Genomic DNA, 15,588 nt, shown 5'->3' with positions numbered 1-15,588 from the left:
CGTACTGCAGAACAATAAGCTGCCTTACTAAAAAATGAACATTTTCAAAAACTTGTTCTGGAAGGTGGCTGAAAGTGAATCAGCACCTAATATCTTCATCAACAACATAAGAAAGAGAGAAAGCCCCAGATTATACTGATTCAAGTTACTGAATACTTATGTATAAGTATATATATACACATATATATATACACACACACAAATTCACACACAAGAGCAGTACTACTTAGTACTGAATGACATCAATTTCTCATTTGCTTTATTTGAGCATGTAGTAGTTTTAAAACATCTCTGCTGAAAATTGAGGCTCCATAAAGGTCTTTTTGAAGTGCAGAAATACACGATGCTCTTATTGCTCCTTAAACTCATTATACAAACTAGAATTTAACGCTATTTTTCTTTCTTGCTACCAGAACCTTTCATCACACATTTCAAACTCATCAGAAATTCACCACTGTGTTAAAGAGGTACATTCCTCCATCAAAAATGAAACTACAAACTGATAATAAGATCTCATGTACAATTCAGCTAGGATGTTTTTACATTTTAGTTCGGGGCAAAGCTTTTAATGTTCACTGAGTTACCTCAGTAATTGGCTCATCTTTCGTGCCTCGAAGGAGGTTCATTTCATCTGGCGTCAGTTGGAATTTTGCTATGAATGCATCTGCAACTTGTGCTTTCATTTCTAGTCTCTGACTGTAATAAAACAAAGTGGAAAGGACATTAGCTGTTAATGCTTATCTCTGATTCATTTTGCATATTCATACTCTTGGAAATATAATAAGCACTAGGAACCAATGCTATTAAATTCTAATAGTACATTTTTGCCATCAAACACTTGAGTTGCATCTTTATGTATAATTTGCCATTAAGTTACATACATTACTGAACAAAAACAATGTAAAGTTAACACATCTGAGAATATTTTTTTTTAAATATCCCCTTTGCATTTGTATCAGAAATGATCTAATCCGGATACTTCGTACTTGAACAATTTAACGATTGCAATTATCTCCTTTCAAATTCACCCTGGAAAGAATGAGTTCTCAGCTCATGTTCTCAGAAGGACACACAATGCTGCAGAATCCAAAACAAGAAAAACGATCACTCGATTCATCCAGTTTTCTGGTGGAGAGGTATTTCTGTTTAACAATATACAGATGGGATACAAATTTACTAATCTCAAAGCAATCAGAATGTAATGGCTAATTGTCTTGTTGATTAACCTTCCTGAAATAAACACAGCAGGGATGTAATATGCAAATGGCATCTCTCAAGGGAAGCACCTTTTTTTCTTTACAGGTGTGTTCTGTCACACACCTTACAACCACACAAGGACTCAAACCTATCTTGTTTTATTCCACAGGAAGGGTTTGGAATTCCAGTACCAAGAGAAAAAATTGCTTAAACTGAGGTTTGAGCACACAGCATTCTGTGAAATTTATACCTTTTCCTACACATTGAGAAGACACTGAATTAGTTATCTGTAGAAGAACAAGGCTCAGTTATTACTTTAAGACCATGTCAGCTTCCAAAGTAATTACAACAAGATAAATACACTGCTATTGTAGAGTGGTAAGACAAATGCACTTCTAAAACTGACTGCTGTAATTAAATTTCCTTGCAAGACCAAAGCTTGAAAATGAAGTTTTTATTTATTTGCTACTTCTCTTGTTACCCAGCTCTGGCATTTGGACTGCACTGAAGCATAGAAAACAGACATCCCTGCTGCAGACATGGGTGACATTCCTACCCTGAAGTTCCACAAACTCTTTTAGAGGTCAGATGAAACATTTTGCAACTAATACTCCAGCATACTCAACAGTGAGGGGGTCAGGAATATGAAATCCAAAACTGTTTAATGGTAAAATGTATTAAATTAGAGGTGAATAATTAAAAATAAAAAAGTATTTCTGAAGTCCCACAGGAAAAAAAGGTAAACATAACAGAAAACCAAAACCTCACATGCTTTAACACCACACCTTCAAATGACACATTAGGTTTCACAAGGGTCCTACAGAGATGTGACTTATGACTTTACACTGACAGTTCCACAATGCTGAAAAATCCTAAATGCTTATGACTTAGCTACTGAAATTGAACATCAGGCATGGACGCTTCAAGTTTCATCAAATGGAAATGCTTTCAGCAACACATTCATCTTCCACACTATCGTGATGAGGAATTCTAATCCATCAATGTCACCATCAATGGGTTTGATTGAAACAACTACCAGTGTAATTCAATGAATTAACTGCATTTTAATTGCTCTTCCCTCTCACAACAGAAGCCTCTATTTTACATTTAACTATCTCTCCCTGTAGGGAAGACATGGAAAATAAGAAAGAAGTTGGAGAAAGCAAATGCAAGATCACCTTTGGTTTCACCTAAAGAAATATGATCTCCCATAAACACAGCAATGAGTGGGATATATTTATTTGTTCTAAGAACCTGTGTACCATCTGAGCATAAAGAAATTTCAATTGCCCTTACAAAAGATCTCAATTTACTCTTGCTCATTCTTTAGATTTTTTTAATGTTATTTTTATAGGATTTTTTGGCAGTAGCCTGTATACTTTTACCAGACTGAGGAAGGATGAAGTCTGATTTCAAGAAATGCAGTAGAGTAGACATACCAAGGTTTTGTTTCTTCTACACATTACTTTGAAGATTTGTTGGAATTAGGGTTGTAGACTTTCAAAGAAAAAGGCATAGAGAAAGGAACTACACAAAAAACATATCTATTAGTCAGCTATGGGATTCTGTGCCCTATTTACTCATATGGATATGAAAATAAACAATCACAGAGGACTTCACTACTAAATCACTAACCTCACTCCACACAGCTCTTCTGCTGCTATGAAGAGCAATGTTCCATCAACCATTGTACTTTTGAGCCATTTTCATCCCTGTCTGTGTCTTTGGCTAGCACTTGCTATAAATGCCCTGTACCCTTACAATAATTTACTCACATAAAAGAGTCACAGAACCGTAATAATAGAATTATAGAGTGGTTTGGGTTGAAGGGACATTTAAGATCATCTAGTTTTAACTCCCTGCTATAGGCAGGGACACCTCACTCTAGACCAGGTTGCTCACAGCCCCATCCAGCCTGGCCTCAAATGCTTCCAGGGACGGAGCATCCGCAGCCTCTCTGGACAACAAGCTCCAGTGTCTCACCACCCCCACAGTAAAGAATTTCTTCCTACAATCTAGCCTAAATCTGCCCTCTTTCAGTTTAAAGCCCTCATCCTGTCAGTGCGTGCCCTTACAAAAAGTCCTTCCCCAGCTTTCTTGTAGGTCCCCTTCAGAGTCAATGTTTTATGTTAGGCTGTGCTCAATACAGCTGCCACAAGGTGGTAGCAATGTTCAATCTAACTGTCCCAAGACAGAACAGCAAAAATTCTATCCTAAATCTAAAAGTGTGTGTTTTTGACTTCTAACAAAGCTATTTCATTTGGGCTCTGTAGAAGGGATATGAGGTTTAAACAAGCTACTAAGTCCAGTTTCAAAAAAAACAAATTACCAGGTTAATAAGCCTTGATCATTCATCTGTGTAAGGAAGATATCCTACTTTCTAGAAGATGATGAATCAAAATGCAACAAGAAAGCCTGGAGTAAGGCTATTTTGCACATAGCTCACAGCAGTCAGTACCTGCACAGACACTCAGACATTTCAAGACCCATGGTCCTTCAACCTCAACATTTCTGAGTTACATTCTGAGATGGAAAGGCCAAACTGTGCTGGTATCACAGAATTGTTTTTTAATTCTTTTTTCCCTTTTACCAAAGTTATCCTTGCATAAAGAAACAAAACTAACACATCACGGGAATACAGAACCGATGCAAAGCAGGAAAGTGACAAGCACTGGTAGACTTTTTGAGCTTGGATAGGGGACAGGACTCCAACAAAGAGCAATTTCCCCAGTTTTAATCGTTACCACGGAGACAGAATTCTTTTGCAAGAGAACTCCAAAGGGCTGGGAAAACTATGCACTTCATGCACTTTTCATTTGAACTAAATACAAATCCACAGTTTGTTAGGATTATCACCTAGACAGCTGAAAAAAAGAGGTGAAGGAGAAGCAGACTTCTAAATTTAATTCTATCTCACCACTAAATATATGATAAAAATCTGCTAGTGCCATTTACTTAGGAAGAGTTGAAAGCATAACTTTCTGAAAGCACTTTTGGTTCACACTACTGAGGATTCAACATTCTAATTCTCAAAGCCTCAAAGGGAAACATTTTTAGTCATTTTAACTCAAATAACCATCTTCAATGGATATTTATAAATGTTCCTCATTGGGAACTGAAGAAGTTATTTTTCTGTTACGACTTTTGTGGAAGGCAAATATACAAGATTATTTAACAAAATATCCGTACAGAAGAAAACACTTTAAAAAACAATTATCAACTGCAAAAATATATATAAAAAACCATTTGTATAAGATATTTTTATGCCATATTTTGGCTATCAAACACGCATCTTAAAAAAAAGAAAAGAGAATGCAAACATAATGAGAAGGTATTTGGCGACCCATTCTGCCACAGAATTCAATTATTTCATTTTCTGCTACAGTAAAATAGGAAAGTAGAAACAGAATATTCCTAACATATTCCCAGAATAAAGGAAAATGTCATTATGAGTACAGAAAGTTTTTGTGAGAGCTCATCTGGAAAACATCATACCCCTGACCTCCAGTGTTCAAGAACAATGGACTCTCATTAGACCAGAGCTTGTGGGATGACCATGGGAGTGGAGAACCTTTTTTAATGAGAGGGGGCTTAAGGAAGCTTCACCTAAGAAGTAGGTAGGAAATTAAGAAAAGGCTTTTAATTGGAAAGAACAAGTTTTTGAGGTAAGCAGCAGGTATAAAGGACAAAAATAATTAAGTACTTATAAGCTGAAATACTGATGAGATTATGAAAGTCACTATGCAAATGAGATATGACAGCAGAAAAGTGGACTTGAACTTAGGTTTCTCCCATCTAAGTTCCTATGTAAAGAGAGCAAGCCTACAATGCAGTAGCTGTGCTAGCTAATGCAGTCCACTCTAAAAACAAATAGACACAAAATAGACTAATTCAGACGCTCAATAACTGAAGATATTAAACCTACTGAAACAATTCAACTCTTGTCAAATAGACATTACTATACACTAGAATGAAAAAGTTTATATGCTGTAAATACATGCACAGTAGAATCATAACATGGTTTGGGTTGGAAGGGACCTTTAAGATCATTTAGTTCCAACCCTCACAGTAAAGTATTTCTTTCTAATATCTAGTCAGTATGTAATCATTTTCTGGTTTTATTTACATAACCATAAGGTTTCTGTGGTCATCACCTTTATTTACAGAATAGTCTGGATGAGATTTTCACACACAGAACTTCCAAGCAGTCATTTAATCTATATGCTTACACGGTAAACCAGCGTTTAGGAATGGTTAAGATACAATATGCAGTTTCTAACCTGTGAACAGAGATTACGTTAATAAGGAGCATCCTTCCAGTAGATGGATTATTCTGCATCTTGTCGAGTTTAAGAGAGCTGATACTATTCCTTTAAACAGACTGTCATCACAACATTTCTTTTGTATAATCTGATTCAAAGACATTCAAAATGGGACTCCTTAGTCTAGTTTTCAAATTTGCCATCAAATTCTAAAATGTTGCCAAAGGCATGAAAAAAGACACACTGCTCTCTATATAAACTTGGAGTAAGATCAGAGCTTATTAAGGAGTACTAAATCAGACATTATAAAATAATAAAGAACAAAAATTAATTTCTAGAGAGGATCGTGAGCTCCCTGTTCTTCTATGTGCAGATTAGATGAGCATTACTCAGAAATGCTATTGTCTAAGTACACACTTCTAAGGAATGGTTCTCAGTCTGCAAGTCCATGCCTCACTTTGCACTGATCAAGAGAACCTCATGCTTCATGAGAAAACAGGGCTGGCAGGTAGAAGAGCAGGTAGAAAATGAAGCTTTTTTCCCCCTTCATTGTTCATAGCTAGAATGAGACAAATAAGGTTTTATTTTATTTTGTTTTGTTTCAGATCCATTATTATTGCTTTGATTCCTATGTTATGGCCTATTATGTGTGCTTTACTGTGGCACAAATCAGGAAAGCAAAATCAACCTCACAATTTCAAATGCTCACCCTCAACCCCCACGATTGTAATTCAGTTCAGGCAATCACTGCTTTTTTCTCATGAAGTATTTTCACGGGAATAAATGCAATTACAAGTAACCAAAGGTCAGGACATGAAATACATCTCATTAACACTAGCCACCAGATCACCAGTTTCCTCAGCAGATGCTGATGCAAGCATACCTCTCTAACCTGCTACAAATACTGCTGAGCTTCCTGAATCATTTCCAAATTGACTGATGAAAAAGTTGTTTCTGAAAATAGAAAAGAGAAGAAAATGGAGAAGCACCACGAAGCGACAAGCATGAGAGATCTGTACTATAGCACTATTGAAGCAGCAGATGTTCCCTGAGAAACATTTTTCCTAAGACTTTTGACCTTGTATTGAGCACTGCACTGACACTCAAATCATTCACCGAACTCCAAGAGCTGCAGTTGTTGAATTTAAATGAAGAGCATGTCTCAGTGTAATTCCATTAAAACAAATTGAAGCAAAAAGAATTAAACTCAGTTACAGCAAGAGAACTGACGAGTCACGGAAAGTTTTTATCAAAAAAAATCACACACCAAGAAGCAACATCATTTTTCTGTCTCCCATTAGAGAAGGGAATATAAAAACCCACATATTTTAAGCAGCAGCACACATTAAGCTCACAAAGCCTAATGCAACCTGAAAGCAATATTAGAGTGCTAAAGTGAATGTACAGAAATCTATGGAAGATACTGAAATGGATTTTTAGCAATTCACAGGAAGTAACTAAATTAACTACCTCAGTTCTTCTTTATTATCAAAGTTTGTTAAGAAATACAAGAAAACAAATTCTATTTAGCACTTCACATTATGAAACATCCATAAATCAATCTTATGTTACAGATGGATGGGTTAAATTGTTTTTACCACATTATTTAGCATGATGAGATTCTATCAAATTTCTTTAAGTCTCAATTTTTAAGAACAGCAAAGGAAAAAAAACCCAGCTCCTACACTAAGCAAATTACATTGAAATACACTGAATAATAACTAAGACAACTGCTCTCCTTTTAAAGTACAATAGAGCTATTATTAACTGGTCTCCACAGGGAAGAGAAATTCAGAACAAGCAACATAACTGACTAATAAAATAAAATAAAATGTATCAAGAACACTGGCATATCACCAAATATAAAAGTGCAACTGGATTAATAGGAGATGTTTTCTTCTCATCATTTAAGTAACATATTCTAGTCAGCATTTATGCCAAATCAAGCCTAAAGCTCACAAACTGAATTACAAGAAATGATATGCTGGAAGGCAATGATCTGAGAAGGCCAAAGTTTTAGCTGAAATGTGGGACAAACATTTCACTTTCCTCATCAATTATATGACCAAGGATCTTAACCACATGTTTTGCCGACATAGGAAAAGTCCAAATAGCTCATTATCTACAGGGTACTGTAGGTGAACTGCTCTGTCTTTGAATCACAAATCTCAGAGACTAGGAAAAACACTGCTGAGTTCAGGTATGAGACTTAGAAGTGTGAAAATGATCCTGGAGTACATACAGCAATAGGAATAAAATGATGCAGAAAGTAAAAAGTGAGCATAACAAATCCCTGCACAGAACCACTGACATAGATATAGCCACCTCTCCTCAAGTACTGCAGGAGAGAAAAAACACCTTGCAAGGATGGAAGCACAACAAGCGCTCTTGCAGTGTTCATACTCAAGCTTCTGTGGCCACTTGGCACCTTTAGAAAAACGTTATTCTTTATGCTGCTCTTCAGGAAAATAAATCAAACTAAGCCAACAAAAACAACACCAAAATACACTATGCAGGCTCAAATGCCACAAGGGAAAAAAAATAAAAATCTCAAGAGACATCTCAAAGCCAAAAATCTTTGCAGTGTAAGAGAACAGTTCACTTACTCTCTCAGTGCTTACTTTAGATATTTGGTTCCTATTTTCCCTGATTTTGCAGTGGCAATTCTGTTTTCTAATTGCAGTTTGACGAACGCTTTTAGACAAAATTTACCTCTCACAAGGCATGAAGAAGGTTTACAAAAGGCAGAGGTTTCACCTGTCATTCACAATTAAAACTACAGAAAGATGAGACATCTGGTCAAAGCCAGAGCAAACAGTCACTGCACACACAACTTTGTTCTTAGAAAACAAAGGGAAGTGAGTAAAAAGTAGACTTCTAACCCAATATTTGCCTAATATAACTAACTTGCTAATTTCATCAGATTATGAGAGTGAAGGTACCAGCTCATTTTCTCTACAATTCCAGTCACAGACAAAAAATGTTTTCTTTTGGTTTTTTAAGGAAAATCCGCAGCTACTTTAAATGCACTTTATGTCTCTCTCCAGTTTAAGAATGTAGAAAGAAATTAAAGAACAAACACTTCCATCCTAGGAGGAGACAGGCTGCTGAAATAAATCAGATAAAAGCCAGCCATCATGGAAGGTATTATTTTTTCCCTCAATAGCAAATCTTGTACAGGATAACTTTTGAAGTTATTAAATATAAAATGGCTAGAAAGGTAAAAAGAGATCAGGACTTAACATAGAACTAAGTGAGAAGAGCAGGGTCAGAATAATTTTCCTGAAGGACAGTGCGAAGAACTGGTTCAGCAAAAAGATAGAATGTCTTATCTCTGTTGTTACAAAATGATCATTAACTACCAGTAGGAAAAAGAAGAACATAGCCAACATGAAAAAGAACATAATTAATTCTACATAATTAATTTTATTTTTCAGGCAATGATTCAAAACTTTTCATTCTCTAGCATTCATTTCAAGAAGTTAAAAAAAATCACAAATACAGAAGCATGTAAAATTCAATTTGATTTTGAAAAAAATAATGTTAAACCATTCTACCAGATTAGATCTATTTTTATACAAATTCCCATTATCCTACATGTTCAAGGAACTTCAAAGTAATTCATGTTTTTTCTGTGAAAAAACCAGTTGGTAAGACTGCAGGGTAGAAACAGAAATTTAGGCCTGATCAAGTCTGCAGATGTATACTGTAACTTTTACAGTAAGGTAAGATACATCTTTCACCACTATAAGAATATCTCCAAAAAACAATTATCCTCAGCAATTACTGTTGCCTTCTGAACTGACTGTTCCTCCTCCAGACTTCTTGTTTTAGCTGTCCTGGTTTTGAATAGGCACAGCTTTCATTTTCTCTGCCTTTCAATCAGCATTTTAGGATGACCCCCAGAAAAAGCAGTGTCCTCTCTGTATTCTTTTGTTGGCTAAGTGATGTTACTTATTAAGATGAAGGAATGAGCAATTCAAAATGTATATTTTGTCTGTCAGTAGGCAAGATCTCAGCTTTTCAAGAAACCCCTCACGTTTGACAGTAGAGGCCTCTTCCCATGCCCGATTCAAACCAAAGATGTGCATCAAAGGAAACAACCATGGAATGTGTCAAAAAAAAGGATGACTCAAATGTACCACATCAAAATAGCCTTCTCTTGGCAGCTCGACAAAATAAATAAATAAATAAATTACTTTGTCTAAATTTTAGCCAGGAAAAACAGTTGACCTGGTTAATAAATAGCACCGTGAGTCTTCCATAGCCTTAACTGTGGAAGAAGAAACATACTGTTTAAGATTCTAGTGGTGATTACTCCACAGTGTACCTACAAAATACTCTTTTAAAAGGTATGTTATTCTTATGTGTGCAGTCTGAGGTCACAGAGCAAAAGACAGGCTGCTTCCTCAATGTTTTTTTTCTCCCTATGCTTGAAGAATGCTCTGCATCTCGAAGTAAATTTGCAGGAAGTCTTTTAAGTAAACTATTGTATGAGTATACTGTAGAACTACTGATGTACCTTCTGCATAACCTCCTGCAATGACTTTAAGACCAGTCAGACATACTGCAATTGGAAATGGTCTTGGTATCCCTGCATTCTGCTTCAGTACAAGGAATCAAAGCAGCTTTTCTGTTCTTTAGACTAAACAAGAATAGACGACCACTTCTCTGTCTTACTGCTTCACACAATCACCTTCATTTTCTAAGCACTGATTTCTGCTCATTTACTTAAACTGTGCCTTTGTTAGATCCTTCATTTTATATCAATCAGTACTGTATTTCAAGCAGTTATGGTACATCCAACATTAAAATACGTACAGGTTACACTCTAACCTTATGCCTCTCAAAGGGCACAATCCACTTCCTACTGAAGTCCACAATACGAACCCACTAATTCTGAAATTGCACCTAGAGCTACCCAATGTCATAATTTCTACTAGAAACGTATCACTGGAAATAATTGTTTCTCATCTCCAGTGAGCTACACATAATTTTTAGAAGAAACCTCATAAAGCGTAGAGATTCATTCTTCTAAACTGACAAAGGCTAAAGCCATAAAATCAAATGCCTTAGTCACAGAAACATTAAAGACTACACCAATCTGTCATAAGCTATTATTATCCTCTTCCTATTAATAAAAATACTGAAAAGAGTAAAATACAAATCTTTTCTTTCACAGGAGTCTGGAGAACTAATGTAAAAATGGTCTACGTTAGGCTCATTAAACAGTACTTACATATTTCACAGTTAACTTTAAAGATGGTTATAACCTAATAACTCAACTTTTCTTCTTACATCCAGTCCTGAACAGCAGAGTGATCTCCAGTGGATACGGAGCATTAACATCACCACAAAGTCAGTGAAACTAATGCAGGACTTAGTTCTGAAATACTTCGGCAAGGTTTCATCAGTATAGAAATCAACCCAAGGTTACAAATCCCAGTTCCCTCCATCCTTACTCCCTTATCTTTTAACATATAAACCTAGACTGTTCTTCCTATAAAGATGAATATTAGGTCACAAAAAATAAACTAAAACAGTGGCAAACAACTTCCCTACATTGATGTACTTGTAGGGTGAAGGAATTCACTCAGAAGATATAAATAAGCATTGTTGTTCACTTGTATTTGATGTATAAACAAAAATTCACTGTAACATAAAAAGCCCTTATTTCAAAGCAAATAAAACACTTCTGTCCATTTGCACCAAAATTCCGTATGTCTTTGAATTACACAGAAAATATCAGTCAGACACTGGCATTACACTTTCAGAACACTACACCAGGGGAAAAAAAAAGAATTCCAAACAAAACTGGAAAACAAGCCTACACACATTAACCAACACCAAACAGTATATTCCAAGTAGAAAAGTTTATAAAACTCTAAAAATGTAAGCCCGAAATGCAAAATAAATACTAAAGTTGACTGAATTTTGACTTCATGGAGGTCCGTACCTGTTACAAAGTATTTAACTTACATTATCACTTGACATTAGGCAAAGTACATCCATATTAAGCACATGGTACCACTGTAACTCTCTTCTCTAGAAGGTCTATTTTTATGACAACAAGCATGAATGTGTTCTCAGCCTTTTGTATTCTTGAGTAATAAACTTAAGTGTTCTATATTTTTATTCAAATTTAACTATGAACACAAACTGCCAAAAAAAAGTATAGATGCAAAAAAGCAAAGTCACTAAACAGAAGTGACAGAACCAGACCTAAAATAAAATTACATCAATACAGTTATGTCTTCAAAATAAGTAAGGTGGCATACGTACTTTTCTGCTTGGAGCTTTGTTGTTTTTACTATCAGGTCCTGGGTTTGTTCTTTTGCTGCCTAGAATTACAAACAAGTATATAAGAAATACAAACATACCAAAAGCACGACACAACTTCTAAAACAAATCATACTTTCAAACCATTCTATTTGTTTTAAAGAGCATCCACTCTTCAGTATAAAAAGCTGTATTTTGATAATCTTTATTAACTCTCCAAAATTTCAGTTATGAAAAAAATAAATGAATAACTTTATCTGTACAATATTTTATTACTATATACACTCATACTTGCACACTGTTCTGTGGTTTGGATTGCACAGAGGCATCCTGAGATACTGTTATGAAGAATCAAGATGGCACACTTGATTTTTCTCACTCTTTTGATTACAAGTAATTTCTAACAAGTACGTTTTAGGTATATTTATGAACATGCAACTCATGCTTTATTCAGTGTGAAAGGCTGACTAAACTTTATACCACAATACACAAAATAGTTAATGCTTTAATCTTTCACACATCCACTCCAACAAAATATTTTCTGTCCTCTCAAATACAAATTAAAATAGATATTTTCAGAAGAATTACACTGCTACCTTCCAAATGGTAAGTTGTGAGAAAGTAAAATAATTTCCTCAATGTATTTTCTTAAATAAAAAAGAAATACGTGAATATCCTGTAATATGTAATTCTCATATCTCAGTGGAACTGTTAATCTTCCGAAGTATTTATACTTTAAAAGAAAATGTTTACTACTTAAAGGTAAAAGTACACAAAGCACATCTCTTGTATATTACCTTCAAACGACTGGACATATCTTCGCAACAGCTGCTCATTGCTTGAACATCTTCATTTATACTCTCAAGCTCCTAAATAAATTCAAGTAACAGAAACAAGTCAGGAATGTCATGCCCACTTTCACCCCACCAAAATGAAATTCCTCTGTTAGTAGGAATATGCAGATCACACATCAAGTACTATGTCTAGTTCTGGTCAATGCAATTCAGAACTGATGTGGACAGTTTGGAAAGAGTCCAAATGAGAGCTGCAAAGTTGATCAAAGGGTCAAAGAACCTGCCCTTTGAGGAAAAACAAAAGGAGTTTGGTCTGTTCACTTTGGAAAAGGCTCAAGGGGACCTCATTACCATATTCCTGAACTTAAAGGACAGCTACAGAGCGGGTGGAGGCTCTCTGTTCACAAGAAGCCACATGAGGAAGGGATAATAAATACATGACATACTGGGAGGGGTCTCCCCTCAATAGAGGAAAGAATTCATCTTTTTTTACAGGAGAATAATCAATCACTGGAACAATCTTCCCAGGCTCATGGCAGAATCCCCATCACTGCACGTTTCCTAAATGCAATTGGACAGGGCAACTGTAAAACTGATACCTCTTTAACTTGCTTGAATATGTGGACAAATTCTTCATTGATGGCTAAGCTCCGACGCTCAATATCTCCACGTAAGTTCCTTCGGGTGCGCAGACTGTTTTCAACAAAAAACGTCGAGAGAGCCTTGAGCGCTTCCAGCATTTCCTAAAACGTAAAAACAAAAGCAACAAGCCACGATCTTTAACTCTCCACTAAGTTAAGAAGCACATCACATAGGCTGTAACCAACCCATGCTTTAGGGATTTAGAAACAACACGAGCGTACTACTGGTACGCAGGTTGGATATCAGGAAAAATTCGGTCTCGGAAAGAACAGTGATGCAGTGGCACAGGCTGCCCAGGGAGGCGGTGGAGTCACCGTCCCTGGAGGGGTTCAAGAATTGGATGTGGCACGGAGGGCCGCGGTGGGGATGGGCTGGTGGCTGGACCGCCTGATTACGAGACAGCGGACAACGCTCCGAGCGCTGCGGAGCAACACGGGGCCCGGCACCTGGACCGGCTCGGCCCCGCAGGCCCCGGCCCCGCCAGCCGCCCCACCTTGTCGTTGTCCAGCCGCGTCTCCAGGATCTTATTGAGCTTCCGAGACAGCGGGTTGATGCCCGGGCCCGCCGGGGCAGCGGCTGGCGGAGGAGCGGTGTCGGCCATGGCCGCCCGGACGCCTGTGTGCGTTGCGAAGCGGCTCCCTCGGAAACGCGCTCCCCGGGCTTTGGTTCCGCGTAGCGCGCCGACCCACGGCCCCAACGTCAGCAGTGAGGAAAGCGTCTCCAAGCAATTCCTCAGCGGAGCTGTGGAGAGGGCACTCGCAAAGGCTGCCTAGGAAATGTGAAAGGATGCCGCTGAGTGCGCGCTCAGTAAGTTTGCAGACAACACCAAGGAAGGGATGCAGTTCAAAGGGACCTGGACAGGCTTGAAAGCAAGGCCCGTGTGAGCCTCATGAGGTTCAACAAGGCTGAGTGCAAGGTGTTGCACCTGGGTTGGGGCAATCTCAGATGTGCGTACAGACTGGGAGAAGAACTCATTGAGAGTTGCCCTGAGGAGTAGGACTTAGGGGTTCTGGTAGCTGAAAGATTATATGTGAGCCTGCAGTGTGTGCTTGCAGCCTAGAATCATAAAATCACCAAGGTTGGAAAAGACATCCAAGATCATCCAGTCCAACCGTCCACCCATCACCAATAGTTCTCTGACTACAGAGAACTGGCCAAGATCTGCAGGCAGAAAATTAGAAATGCTAAAGCCCAGCTTGAAATTAGGCTGGCTACTGCTGTAAAGGAGAACAGGAAACCCTTTTACAAATATATTAACAGCAGGAGAAAAACTAAGGAAAATTTCCCTCCTTTACTCAACGAGGCAGGCAATATAACCACAGATGATAAGGAAAAGGCTGAGGTTCTCAATGCCTTCTTCACATCTGTCTTTAATAGACAGGACAGTTGTCCACATGGTACTTGCCCTGACCTGGAAGTCCGGGACGGGGTGCATAATGCACCCCCTGTGATCCAAGCAGAGATGGTCAGAGATCTACTCCTCCATCTGAACTGCCACAAGTCCATGGGGCCAGATGGGATCCACCCAAGGGTGCTGAGGGAGCTAGCAGAGGTGATTGCCGAGCCACTTTCTGCCATCTATCAGCATTCCTGGTTATCTGGAGAGGTCCCACAAGATTGGAGGCTTGCCGATGTAACTCCCATCTACAAGAAAGGCCGTAAGGAAGACCCGGGGAACTACAGGCCTGTCAGCCTGACCTCGGTACCAGGGAAAGTTATGGAACAGATGATCTTGAGGGAAATCACACGACACGTGCATGGCAACAAGGGGATCAGACCCAGCCAGCATGGGTTCACAAAGGGCAGGTCGTGCTTGTCCAACCTCATCTCCTTCTATGACTGGGTGACCAGACAGGTAGATGAGGGAAAGGCTGTTGATGTAGTCTACCTGGACTTCAGCAAGGCCTTTGACACGGTCTCCCACAGTATTCTCCTAAGGAAACTGGCAGCCCGTGGTGTGGACAGGTTCACTCTTCTCTGGGTGGAGAACTGGCTGGAGGGCCGTGCCCAGAGGGTAGTGGTTAATGGAGTTAAGTCCAGCTGGCGTCCTGTAACGAGTGGTGTCCCCCAAGGGTCAGTTTTGGGGCCCATCTTGTTTAATATCTTTATTGATGACCTAGACGAGGGAATTGAGTGTACCCTCAGTAAGTTTGCAGATGACACCAAGTTGGGAGGATGTGTCAAACTGCCTGAGGGTAGGGAGGCCCTTCAGAGGGATTTGGATAGGCTGAACAGCTGGGCTGAGCTCAATGGGATGAGGTTCAATAAGACCAAGTGCCGGGTCCTGCACTTTGGCCACAATAACCCCATGCAATGCTATAGGCTTGGGGCAGAATGGCTTGAAGAATGTAGAGAGGAAAAGGACCTGGGGGTGTTGGTTGATGCTCGGCTCAACATGAGCCGGCAGTGTGCCC

At 38.4% G+C, this 15,588-nt stretch overlaps 1 protein-coding gene across 2 annotated transcripts in view; it reads right to left on the bottom strand.

Annotated features, from left to right (window-relative positions):
* The window catches only part of COG6 (component of oligomeric golgi complex 6), a 48,402-nt gene extending 34,624 nt beyond the window's left edge, over positions 1–13,778 (bottom strand). For both annotated transcript variants that reach the window (XM_065730293.1, XM_065730294.1), the window contains exons 1-5: positions 13,668–13,778; positions 13,132–13,275; positions 12,536–12,607; positions 11,742–11,800; positions 585–696 (exon numbers count right to left, since the gene is read on the bottom strand). In XM_065730293.1, coding sequence (XP_065586365.1) covers positions 585–696; positions 11,742–11,800; positions 12,536–12,607; positions 13,132–13,275; positions 13,668–13,775 — 495 coding nt within the window. In that variant the 5' untranslated portion in view covers positions 13,776–13,778. The remainder of the gene's footprint in view (positions 1–584; positions 697–11,741; positions 11,801–12,535; positions 12,608–13,131; positions 13,276–13,667) is intronic.
* Positions 13,779–15,588: the final 1,810 nt, after the last annotated feature.

This window comes from Cyrtonyx montezumae, unplaced genomic scaffold (genome assembly GCF_038088225.1).
Source record: "Cyrtonyx montezumae isolate F1298 unplaced genomic scaffold, pur_monq_1.0 scaffold_12, whole genome shotgun sequence".
Classification (NCBI taxonomy): Eukaryota; Metazoa; Chordata; class Aves; order Galliformes; family Odontophoridae; genus Cyrtonyx; species Cyrtonyx montezumae.
The sequence above is the reverse complement of the archived record's forward strand: the minus strand, read 5'-3'. Positions and strand labels throughout refer to the sequence as shown.